Source organism: Dermacentor albipictus, chromosome 1 (genome assembly GCF_038994185.2).
Source record: "Dermacentor albipictus isolate Rhodes 1998 colony chromosome 1, USDA_Dalb.pri_finalv2, whole genome shotgun sequence".
Lineage (NCBI taxonomy): Eukaryota > Metazoa > Arthropoda > Arachnida > Ixodida > Ixodidae > Dermacentor > Dermacentor albipictus.
Genome location: NC_091821.1, coordinates 5,228,254 through 5,240,277, shown reverse-complemented (window position 1 = coordinate 5,240,277; position 12,024 = coordinate 5,228,254). Strand labels below are relative to the sequence as shown.

Genomic DNA, 12,024 nt, shown 5'->3' with positions numbered 1-12,024 from the left:
CTAATATGAATGACCAAGTGTGGTTACTCATGGAAAACTACATCCTACAGTGAAATTTCCGTTCTGCGCAAGACAGAAAATAGAATAATACCCCATCCACAAGTTAAAGACACTGCAACCAACAGGCATAAACGTTTCAAAGGCAGCTTTAGAATCCATTCGCTTCGGCCAAATTTCAAGCTATAGGCAACAACACTTAGTTATTTTTCATTGGGTTGCTTAGCGTCTTTTTTTTTTCGTTTCTTTTCTTTGTTATTATTTACATATTTATTCCATTTTAGTTCATTTTTTCGACGAGCACCATTTTCTGCCGCTTCTTTCATCCTCTCACAGGGAGACGATAGTTCAGCGAACTCCAACGAAGCAGAAACTTTTCTACATAATCACCGTTAACTTCTAAGCACTTTTCGTACCGCTGCACCAATTTTTTTATCCCTCTGCATAGAAATTCGCCGCTTGGGAATTGAACCAGTTGGCAATGGCGGTCTCGAGTTCCTCTTTAAACCCCTGTCCCCCACGCCACTGTTTCAAGTGCAAGAGGGGGGGAATCGTCACTTGCAGCAATATCAGGACTGTTGAGTAGACCCTAAATGTGATCGCTTTGGCGCAACCTCCCCTTCCTCCCTTCCGTCCTTCCTTGTTTGCGCCTAAGCGATCATATTTATGGTCTACTCAGCAATACGAACCGACTAGCCCAGCAACATGTACTTCTGAATTGCAAGGTGAGGACTGCAGGGTGGGTGAGCAATAAGTTCCCACGCCACGACTCCCGCGCCATCGATTTTCGATCGCACGTCTCAGTTTGGTGAGCGTTTCGCAGTATACGTCAGCTGTAACTGTGCTCCCACGTTCCATGAAATCAACCAAAAGAGTGCCCTTTTCGTTCCACATAACGGCAGCCATCATTTTTCGACTCGAGTAAGAGATTGCTTGCATTTTTTTTTTCGGTTTTAGTGAAGAGTAGTGGCGCCACTGCGTTGATTGTTGTTTTGTGTCTGCAGTGGCGTATACGACATCCACGACTCGTCGCCTGTAACAATTTGCGATAAAAATCTCCGTCTTGTTGGTAGCGGTCCAAAAACGCTCGTCCACTTGTCATTCGTTGCCGTTTGAGTTGGTCGGTAAGCATTTTTTGTAGCCACCTTGCACACACTTTGTTGTATCCGAGCTTTTCAGTTACAATCGTGTAATAAACTCATCCGTCCGACAAGAGGAAATTTATTAGCCAGACCACTAACTGTCAGTCGTCGATCTAATCGCAATTGCCGGTCCACTTGTTGAACTGTTTCATTGGCCTGTATGCTGGGCCTTGTTAGATACGGGACCGTTTCCTGAGCCTACTTCGAGTTCACCAGACCACATCGAATCGCCCCACAGTTAATTAAGGAGCGCAGAAGCACGGATACCACATTCCTGAGGCGCGGCACGTACAAACAAGTTGGCGGCCCCCACTTCATGTGCCGCAGGTGGAGCTATTCACTGCTTGACTCTTCCCGAAAGTGAAGCGAGAGCCTGGCGCTGTTCCAGGGAACGTGAGTCCCGAAGCAAGACGGCTGTAATGCACCGCGAAGGCCTGGCAGCGTCGCCCCCACCCGCCTATTGTAACGGCGCATTGCAAGTCACAGGGTGTCTACCAAGTTGACATTTCCAAATTCCCTGAGTTTTCCAGGTTTTCCCTGAGCACCTTTGCGAAATTCCCTGAATGAGTCAGATCTTTGTTTTATGTCAAGACAGGCTGACACCACGTTGCCCGATGCTGTCACTCTCTAGTAAGCATGCTGAAACAAAAAAATGACTTAATCCAGTTTGAATAGTAAGGAGTAATATATATTTTATTTAAAAAGAAAACAGAAGGAAGGTGTTAGTAAAATGCACAGCGAAAGAAATGGTAAAGCCCATTCCAAATTGAGTCGAACATTTTCAAATACGAATGAAAAGGAGATGCATACATAAGTAAATATTTTTTTAATATCAGCTATTTCTATCAACTGATAGCAAGCTCATCTGTACGAGGTCCTGAACTTTGTCACAACTAAGGTTCTCTCTCAGCAGCTGGGAAGTCAACCTCAACTGTCCTGACATACTCTCAGCCCGTACACATCTCAGTGTTGGGTTTCACTGCGTAAACAATTTATTTTGGTTTGGATGAGGGACACCTGTGTCTCAGCATCAGCCATCACTTAGTTTTTTAACTCAAGCTCCTTCAAAAAGGTGGCGGCACCCTTTCTTTCCCGTTAATTCCTCAGTGCGTCGGTCCTTTCTGTTCTCATCCTCCTTCTACCACGCTTTCACCACATGGATCATCTGAAGCATCCTCTTGGTCAGTTGTACAGTCAACATTTGATTTCTTGGACTTCCGAGGGGCCGCAAAAAAAAAATTGAAAAAAACGGGCAGTCTGAAAAAAAATTAATGCATGTCTTTAACTGCCTTTAAGGGCTAAAAATTACCACAGGCACGTCTCAAAAAGCTCTGAAGGCCTGCCAGTACGCTTTTTAGGCATATCAGGGCTTGTACTGTGACAGAAGACGACGTGCACGCATGTGTAATAAAGTAATGTATACTGTGTCCCGCGACAATAGCCCCCTTCCCACGCTTGTTATGCTTCACCGCCTAACAATAGTGTACCGAGGCGAAGCTAACTTTCGCAGACTGGCATTACGCAACGCGCTGTGCTCTGCGAGCTTCAAAGCCAATCGCTAGGATTACAAAGGCGGAGTCGGTGCCATTGGTGATAGCGGCGAATTCTTTCAATGAAAAACACGGCACCGCACGGCAAGAAGCTTAATAGCGAACATAGAAGCAGCTAGGCCTGACGTTGCCGCGGTGGTGGTTACGGATTTGCGGATTTGCCTGCGAGAGTGCCGGTTCGAGGCGGCGAGATAATCAAAATAGCGGCGGTGGCGGCTTTGATTAATGCCATTTCAGACCTGCAGTCGGGGCAATATACATTGACTATATGGAGTGCGTGGTGGTGCCGCAAAACCGTGCAAATTATCGGGCATGTCCGAAAAATCGGGCGTCTAGAAAATCGGTCGTTAACTACTCTGGCAATACATCGTGCCGATGACACGGCGTCAATGACGATTCGTTGCGATTCCTCTGTTACTGGAGCCAGCATTAACACGACTTTCGTTCCCTTTCAATAAAGTTACAGCTAATTTTCCCTGATAGAAGCACAAATTCCCTGAGTTTTCCCTGTGTTTTTCCAAACTGTTCAAATTCCCTGAGAATTCCCGGTTTTCCCGGTTGGTAGACACCCTGAAGTCAGCAAGGCAAGACCGCAGGGAGAAGTAAGCCCTCGGACAATTGGGGACCCAGCGGCGACTCTCTTCGCCGGGTATGACACCATCGCACGGGCGCCTACCATTGGCCGAAGGCGTCACCTGAGCAGGCTCTTCCATTGGCCGAACGTGACGTGTCTTCGAGACACCGAAGGGCTTAAAAGACACAGACCGGGAGCAGCAAGAGAGCATTCCTAGAGCGTTCCTTGATTCATCTCTTTCAAACTTCTTGCGACGGGCCGCAGCGTCCGAGTTGCTGCCGGCCCGTAATGACTTTAAGACTTAAGTGACTCACTGTAAATAATGTAAATAAACCTCCCAAGTGTTTCATCCCAAAGTCCTCCTCAACTCCTACAGCCTGCCACTCCGCTCTTCATCGTGCACATTTGTGCGGCCATTTTTGAAGCCTCGACACCATTTTCTGACCTTTCCTTCACTCATCATTGTAGATCCATAAACTAGGCCCAAGTCCGCATGAATTTCAGAAGCTGATGATCCTTTTGCACGCAAAAAACGAACTAGAGCTCGCACATGACAACAGGCGGGAGCAACGATTTTCGGGGACATTGCCCCTAATCCGCTACAAGCAGACGACTACTGGGCCAAAACAATAACTATCATCTTCGCGAAGAATTAACAGACGGCACTACACAAATAAATCTTTATTCTGACGTGTAATGATTTACATATAAGCAAACGGTCCTTACTTTTTGAATAACCCTCATAGAAAAACTTTTAGCCGTTAAACGCATACGTTTACATCTTTTTTATATATACTGACGCAGCACTGCGCGGCTGCGGCTGAGGCAGAGAAAGACGAAGTAGAGTGTGCGCGCGTGACCTCGCGGTACTCTGCGCCGGCTGGGCCTGGCCTGTAGCTTCCCTCTCGGACCTCGTTTCACCCTGTAAATAAACATCATTCGTAACATCTTTGGTGGAGGTGCGGGGTAAATCTTGGACGATCCCGGACGACCTAGTTCTACCAACTGTCCGACGGAGTAAGCGCTTGGCCGGTTTACGACCACAAGCAGCGGACATGGCCGATTCCAGAAAAGGCAGTGACGACCCTACCTGCGGCGGACCAGACAGCAATCACGCAGGTCAGGCTGGCTACTGGACACCGCTGCGAGAGCCACCCACCTTTTCGGGGAAGGCCAACGAAGGCGTCGACGACTGGCTTAAACACTACAACAGAGTGAGTCGCCACAACCACTGGAACTCTACGAAGCAGCTCGATAACGTGGTTTTTTTTTTTTCTCGCTGGAACCGCGCTCCTCTGGTTTGAAAACCACGAGAGCGTTCTAACAAGCTGGGATAACTTTGTAGAAGAATTCACCAAGTGCTTCGGGGACCCAATCTCTAAAAAAAAGAACGGCGCATATCCAGTAACTTCGTGCTTGGCACTATTGTACGCGTACGTTACAAAAAGTAAGACGGCGTCCCAATTCTTGTGGTCAGCAGCGACATACATTGATAACATGTTGGTAAGGGTTCGATTCGTCCGCTCCGTGAGGCCATTCGTTTGCGGGTGGTAAGGAGTGGCATGACGATATACAGAACCACAAAGCCGCAAAAGTTCTTCAACGACGTCGGCGGTGAATTGCCGTCCACGGTCACTGATGACAACACGGGGAGCGCCGTGACGGAGTATGACGTGATGCAACAAAAATGAAGAGACATCTGCTGCAGTGGCAGATGGAAGTGCCGCCGTTTCCGTGTAGCGAGTTAGATAATCTACGCATACTATAATCCAGCGGTAGCCAGCTGACGTCTTTGGGAGCGGGCCAAGCAAGTCGATGCCCACTTTTTCAAAGGGTAACGTCGGTGGCTTAACTGGTTGTAAATAGCCTGCTGGGGCCGTCGTCGTTTGCTTGTGGCGCTGGCAAACAGTACAGCTGGCGACATACTGTTTCGTTGTTTTCCAGAGCGTGGGCCAGAAAAATCTCTAAGTCGGTGTAGTGTGCGTGTAAAGCCAAGGTGCCCGGACGTGATATCGTCATGCATACAACGAAGGCCAGCAGAGCGCAGGTTTTCGGGCACAACTAGAAGCAATGGGGGTCCATCAGCGGAGTAATTTTTTTTGTACAGCAAACCATTACGAAAAGTAAACGGTGTTGTTCCTGCTGGCTCACGTGCAGCTGCCCGTAGGGATTTCAAGGTACGGTCGCAACGTTGCTCGCTCTCGAAGGTACGCAGGTCTGGAAAGTCGGAAGAGATGGAAACTAGGTAGTCATCGAAGTCATCATCCTCAGCTTTAGTGTGAGGCGAAGGGAGACGGGATAGGCACTCAGCATCCGTGTGACAGCGTCCGCTCTTGTAGTTAACGGAAAAGCTGTACTCTTGAAGGCGCAACGCCCAGCGGGCCAACCGGCCAGACGGGTGACGCAGCCCAACCAGCCAACAGAGTGAATGATGGTCAGTCACTATCGTGAATGCGCGGCCATGTAGATAGGGACGGAACTTCTGAATGGCGAAGACGACTGCTAGGAACTCAAGTTCAGTAACGGTGTAATTTGTCTCCGCTTTTGTAAGTGTCCGACTAGCGTAGGCAATGACATGCTCACGGCCATCGCAGAGTTGAACAAGCACAGCACCAACACCCGCACCGCTGGCGTCAGTGTGCAGCTCAGTTGACGCCTCCGGATCAAAATGCCGCAGTACCGGTCCAGAAGTCAACAAAAATTTCAGCTGTTGAAACGCCGACTCGCAGTCAGCAGTCCACAAGTATGGGGTGTCTTTGTGAAGGAGAGACGTGAGGGGAGAGGCAAGCTGTGCGAAATTCTTGATAAAGCGTCGGAAATATGAGCAAAGGCCCAAAAAGCTTCGCAGATCTTTCACCGTTTGTGGCTGTTGGAAGCCGCGAACCACTGCTATCTTTTCAGGGGCTGGTCGTATGCCGTCTTTGTCGACCAGAAAGCCTAGTACGAGGGCTTGACGCTCACCCAAATGACATTTCTTCGAGTTTAAAATAAGGCCAGCTTGCTGGATACAGTCAAGAACGATCGACAGGCGCTGATTGTGCTCGTGAAATGTCCGGCCGTAGATAATGACGTCTAAATAGCACATGCAAATTTCCCATTTGAGTCCGCGGAGCACGGTATCCATAAATCGCTCGAATGTCGTTGGAGCGTTGCATAAGCCAAAGGGCATAACGTTGAATTCAAAGAGACCGTCAGGTGTCACGAAGGCTGTCTTCTCCTTGTCTGAGGGGTGCATGGGGATTCGCCAATATCCTGACCGCAAATCAACAGAAGAGAAATACGACGCGGAGTGGAGGCAGTCGACGGCGTCATCTATTCGTGGTAGGGGGTACACGTCTTTCTTTGTGACGGTGTTTAGGCGGCGATAGTCCACACAGAATCTCCATGAGTTGTCTTTTTTCTTGACTAGGATCACAGGAGCAGCCCAAGGGCTAGATGATTCCTGGATCACTCCTTTCTGTAACATTTCTTCGACCTGCTCGGCGATGACTTTTCTCTCTGAAGGTGAAACGCGGTAGGGCTTCTGACGAATTGGCATTGCTTACCCTGTATGGATGCGGTGTTGCATACGAGACGCCGGTGGTGTATGGGACGCTCGTTGGCCTTGAGCAAAATCAAACACTGTGGCGTAGCGAGCGAGCACAGCTTCCAGCAGACACTGCTCACTAGAAGACAGCGACTTGTCAATCATGCGCTTAAAGTCAGCAGAATTATCATAGATGGAGTCGGGGTTGGATTTTTTTTCGGCAGTTGACATTTCGACCGTTCCGACGCTGACAATGGCTTGTTCATCAAAACTAGCCAGTTTGAGTCCTAGCGGCAATGTTATGGATTGGGTTGAAACGTTCACTGTCCACAAACGAGTACAACCATCAATGGTAACCACGAGGGAGCGAGAGACTATCGCATTTTTCTTGAGCGCATTGTTATAATCGGGCTCGGCTAAACCACAACAAGAACCTGTACGAGGGCGAGAAGTAGTGACAGGTACAAACATTGCAGTCTTAGGGGGCAAACACACATCTTGTGACACGGTGAGAACGTCGGCGGCATCACTGGTGCTATCTGTCATTGAAGTTCGCGCGTCGCGGCGAAGAGAAATCGCGCCACTTCCACAATCCAAAGTTGCCCCCCACTCACGCAAGAAATCAATTCCTAAAATAATGTCATGCGTTGTACGTGCAAGCACAGTAAATTCACTTCTAAATGTCTGCTTCCCTATCATAACTGAAACAGAACAGACCCCAAGTGGGCGTAACATTTCCCCGCCAACTCTACGAAAGGTAGCGTTCCGATCCCAAGAAAACATAACTTTTTGTCCAAGACGATTTTTGAAGGACAGGCTCATAACAGAAACTGCCGCCCCAGTGTCAACTAAAGCAAAAGCACTCACATTGTCAACTAAAACGCACACTTTGTTTTTAAACAATTTTACACAAGGGGGTCTTGATGGAGATGGACATATTGCGGCCTCACCCCCGTCGGTCGCACCAGCTAGTTTCCCAGCGGCGGCGGTGATAACGAGCGACGACGAGGTGATGGAGAGCGTCGTTGTCGTGTCGGTGGTGGTGTCAGGCTGCGATCGGAAACGGAGGAGTCACTGCGGTTTGCGCGTCCCTGCTGCAGCAGCTGGAAGGAAGTGGGATATGGCCAGGGCTCATCAGCGGGCACGCGGGGCGTGTAGGAATTAAACCATGGAGCACGCTGCTGGCGGCGGTGGCAATACCTAGCAATGTGTCCAGCCACACCGCAGCTGTAGCAAGTGCGGGAGTCGCGGCTTGTCGCGGGTGACACCGGTGACATGGGTGTCATGGGTAGAAACGCACTCTCAGGCTGGTTGTAGGAGGGAATAGCCCGCGGAACAAATCGTTGTGGTGCATCTTGTAGGCGTCCCAGACTTGTCGGTTGCGGTGGCGACTCATATACACCTACTTTTGCGATTGTAACTCATGAACAGCTCTATTAGGACTGAATATTATGCAGCTTTATAATCAATTACATTTCAGTTTTGGTTACCTTTTCAAGGAGCGTGAACGTTTGCTGGCGTCCGTTACAATTCGTCATTGAGGTCTAAATGGCTAACGAGTGAAGGGCGCCGAGAGGAGGCCCAGCAGACGTTGGCCGACAAACTGACACAGCGCTCCGATGGCTCGATACCCACATCGAGCGCGTATGCCACGTAATCACCTATGGGACGATTTTTCAGCTTATCAGTGGCCTTATCGGAAGCGCCTTTCCGTAACCATAGCAACAATGAAGCGCTGCGCTTCGTAGAGGACCCAATCCAGAGCCCATTGGCTCAGTAAAGATGCACAATCTATAGAACAGCTTTGAATCGGGCTAGTTGGCGTGTATTCCCCCGTGACACTTGGTGCCCACTACATCCGTGTTGCGTCTTACAGTACTTATCTCACAAGGTTGTGCACTCGTTCGTTTTGCGCCAAGCCCTCCTCTCCGGTGCGCACATCGAGTGAGTGTCGAGGGAAGGTTAGGGAAGAAAATCTGGACAAGCAAGTCTCGAGTGAGTGTCGAGGGAAGGTTAGGGAAGAAAATCTGGACAAGCAAGTCTTAGTGAAGATAAATGAATGGCTGCTGAGGTCGCAGGGCGAGCGCGCTCTACTTGGTACAATGTTAATACAAAGTGGGAAGGAAAGTAACGCTAAGGTACTGGATTACTTTTTATTAATTGCCCACTTACTTTCAAGGAACAGTAATTCGTAACCGTAATGAATCAAATTTTTTAAAGCAAGTAATTGTAATGGGTTACTCCTTTAAGGTGTACAAGTCTGGATTCAAGCACGGTGACATTGGCTAAACAATAAAGAGCCTCGCGTCTATCGCAACAAATCAGGTTGTCTAAAGGCATGGATAATGCTCAAACAGAAGCTAGTCTGCTTCATGCGCTTATGGCAACAACCGCTTGTATACAGCAACAGAGTAGATGTAGAGTACGATAGCTCTAAAACAAATCGTCGAATCAAATCAAAGAATATTTGACTGCTGTTGGAATATTCCCACACCCACCCAAACGCAGCAAACTGCTACAATGGAAACCTCGAACGAATTCGCCCTGCTCTGGCGCACACAGTTGCAAACGATAAGTGCGTCAGGCGGCGTTGGGGCTATTTGCGAGCTCCATGGCTGAAACCTGGAAAGTGCGCTTTTCACGTTTGAGCTAAACGCAGTGAAGCCAACCCTACGCCAAGTATTCACTGATGGGCAAACAAGCAGAGCCCAAACCTTGCGATTGCCGTTCAAGATATGCACGCGTGACCGATGTTCTTCCCGAACGCATAACACTACTGGGCGGGCTTCTCAAACGCCCAATGAAAAGCGCCGGGAAAAAAGAAGCACCAAATGGCCCCCTAGAGTGCACAAAGCGAGCGAGAAGGTGCTGAACAAGGCGAGGTGCGCCAACCAAAACGCGTCGCAACGACGAGACGTACCTGCGCCGGCGAGCGGAGTGCGGGCGTCCATCCTTTTTCGCCAGGTGGGCCACATCTGGCGGCAGCTGTTTACGCAGAACGCCGTGACGGGACCCCGAGCGCCGCCCACTGCGGCTGCTAACGCAGCACCGGCAAGGTTAGCAATACGGGCGAAGAAAGAAGTTGACCACCTTGCGCGCAAATGGATGGACGCACTTTCGGAGCGTTGAAACTTTCTACTGCGTCTCTTCTCGGCGCTCAAGATCTGTGGCCCGTGTCAACAAACCAATGTATTCGTAAGATATATTATTGCCATAAAAAGTAACCTTCTTTATATTCCGCCCTTTCCATACATTTAGCCACCAAGAGTTGAACCGTATTTTACTAGTCCGCACAAGAAATCCATTCGTCTTTCCTTATGTCCACAGACTCGGTTATGCCAAGCATTCATCGCTTGATGGACACGGCGACATTCTGCCAGCCAAACACGGCTTCCGCACCATTTCCACACCGGTCGCCTTCATTTCCCATTTTCCTGGCTCCGAGCAGCACTGCCTTTTGAATCATCGTAAAGCTTTTCTTTTTCACTGACCGAGCAAACTGCACCCCGGGGCGAGAAACCCTCTAATAGAGTTACATTGCGGGGTTCTCGCCCATCTGTATACACACTACGTGCATCAACTTAAGCGATCTCCTCACTGCCGATGTCCACCGCGTCAGCGTGATATTCAACGCGTATCAACGCCTTGCCACAAGGTTGCAAGTGGACTTCCTGTGCCAGGTAGTACGAAGAGCAAATAACGCTCAATATTAAAGACCGGATTTTTGGGAATCTTTCGGGCCGCGTCAGCAAGGCGGCGCAGTGCACGAACGGCGTGGTTTTCTTCGCGTCGCATGTCTTCGCTGGTTTTTCTCAACTGGCCCAGCAAGCAGCGCTGCCCTAAGACTGTTGTATTGCATGGTTATTGTCCAAATTGATAGAGAACCATATGCTGTTACTCTGTGTTGGAATCCGCCACTTGGTTATCTCACGTGTGAAGATCAGACTAAACGCAACATAACGAACACATCGTAGTCTCGCGTACAAACCTAAGCGACACAGGGTGAAGGAGCACAGAGAGGTGGAGTTCCGTAGACAAAGAACCACAAACCTCAGCCGAAGGTTACACCACTAGCACTAACAAGTGGCATCGACGCTCATCACGGGCGAAGAGAAAAATTGGTGTCGCAATGATCCGCGCTAAGATAACTCGACAACCTCGTCACCGGCAAAATCGAGCGTTTTGGGACATTACGATTCTGCAGAAATGGCATGCCAAGTAAATCAAAAATATTCTGTCAGGGAAAAAAATTTAAATTAAATTATGGGGTTTTACGTGCCAAAACCACTTTCTGATTATGAGGCACGCCGTAGTGGAGGACTCCGGAAATTTTGACTACCTGGGGTTCTTTAACGTGCACCTAAATCTAAGTACACGGGTGTTTTCGCATTTCGCCCCCATCGAAATGCGGCCGCCGTAGCCGGGATTCGATCCCACGACCTCGTGCTCAGCAGCCCAACACCATAGCCACTGAGTAACAGCAGCGAGTTATTCTGTCAGGGAAGGAACGAGCCATCTCCTCCTCGTAAATAACCTGCGCAGGAATGTAAAAAGACGGCCAAGTGAGTATGAAGGACCTGGGAGGTGCTGCAAGATCAATTCTAGAAGGCGAAATCGATCACACGGCGAATGATCTAGTGACCTTCCTGTAATAATAAGCAGTTCACGTAAAAGCTTTCAGCTGAGAATGAAGCTCTCCACGTAGACGTCCATGGAGCCAATTTATGATTTTCTCGAGACATGCCCGCAACGATTGCTGCCGCAAGTTTTCCCCCTGTGTGCGCTCAGAGCCAATTAGCGCTACATTACATGCACACGCATACTCCTGCTTCAAAAGGCTGCCTGCCTGTCGAAGGCGCGTATACACCCCAGAATGGCAGGAGCACCGAGTGCAGCACAGTGCAGGCAGATAACAATCGCGCCTGTGCTGGTTAGGGCGTTCACACCAGTAGACGGGTGCGTTGAAAATGTTTATCGGCTAGCAACAATTCCAAACGGGAAGCCATTATATATGGCATCCATAGACAGCACGAAAGCATTCGACAGAGCGTAAATCTTAAGTCCTTCTGTAAACTTTATTGGCGCTTAGCGCGATACCGTCCAAACGTGGCATACATGAAAGCAGTCCCATGGCGTACACAGCCAACCATCCACGCGATTTACAACACCCTCTGCCCCAGACAAATCCACTGGCACATTTCTAGCCGAGGTACAAGTATCGACCTCGTATAATCT

At 49.2% G+C, this 12,024-nt stretch overlaps 1 protein-coding gene across 9 annotated transcripts in view; it reads right to left on the bottom strand.

Moving 5' to 3' along the window:
• The window catches only part of Ctl2 (Choline transporter-like 2), a 608,937-nt gene that overhangs the window by 525,090 nt on the left and 71,823 nt on the right, over positions 1–12,024 (bottom strand). Inside the window, exon 1 of one of the 9 annotated variants that reach the window (XM_065452837.1) lies at positions 9,710–9,770. The exons of 7 other annotated variants lie outside the window; for them this stretch is intronic. In XM_065452837.1, the coding sequence (XP_065308909.1) occupies positions 9,710–9,764 (55 nt within the window). In that variant the 5' untranslated portion in view covers positions 9,765–9,770. Of the gene's footprint in view, positions 1–9,709; positions 9,771–12,024 lie in introns of those variants that run through there. One more of the 9 variants, XM_065452843.1, reaches the window with a different exon arrangement.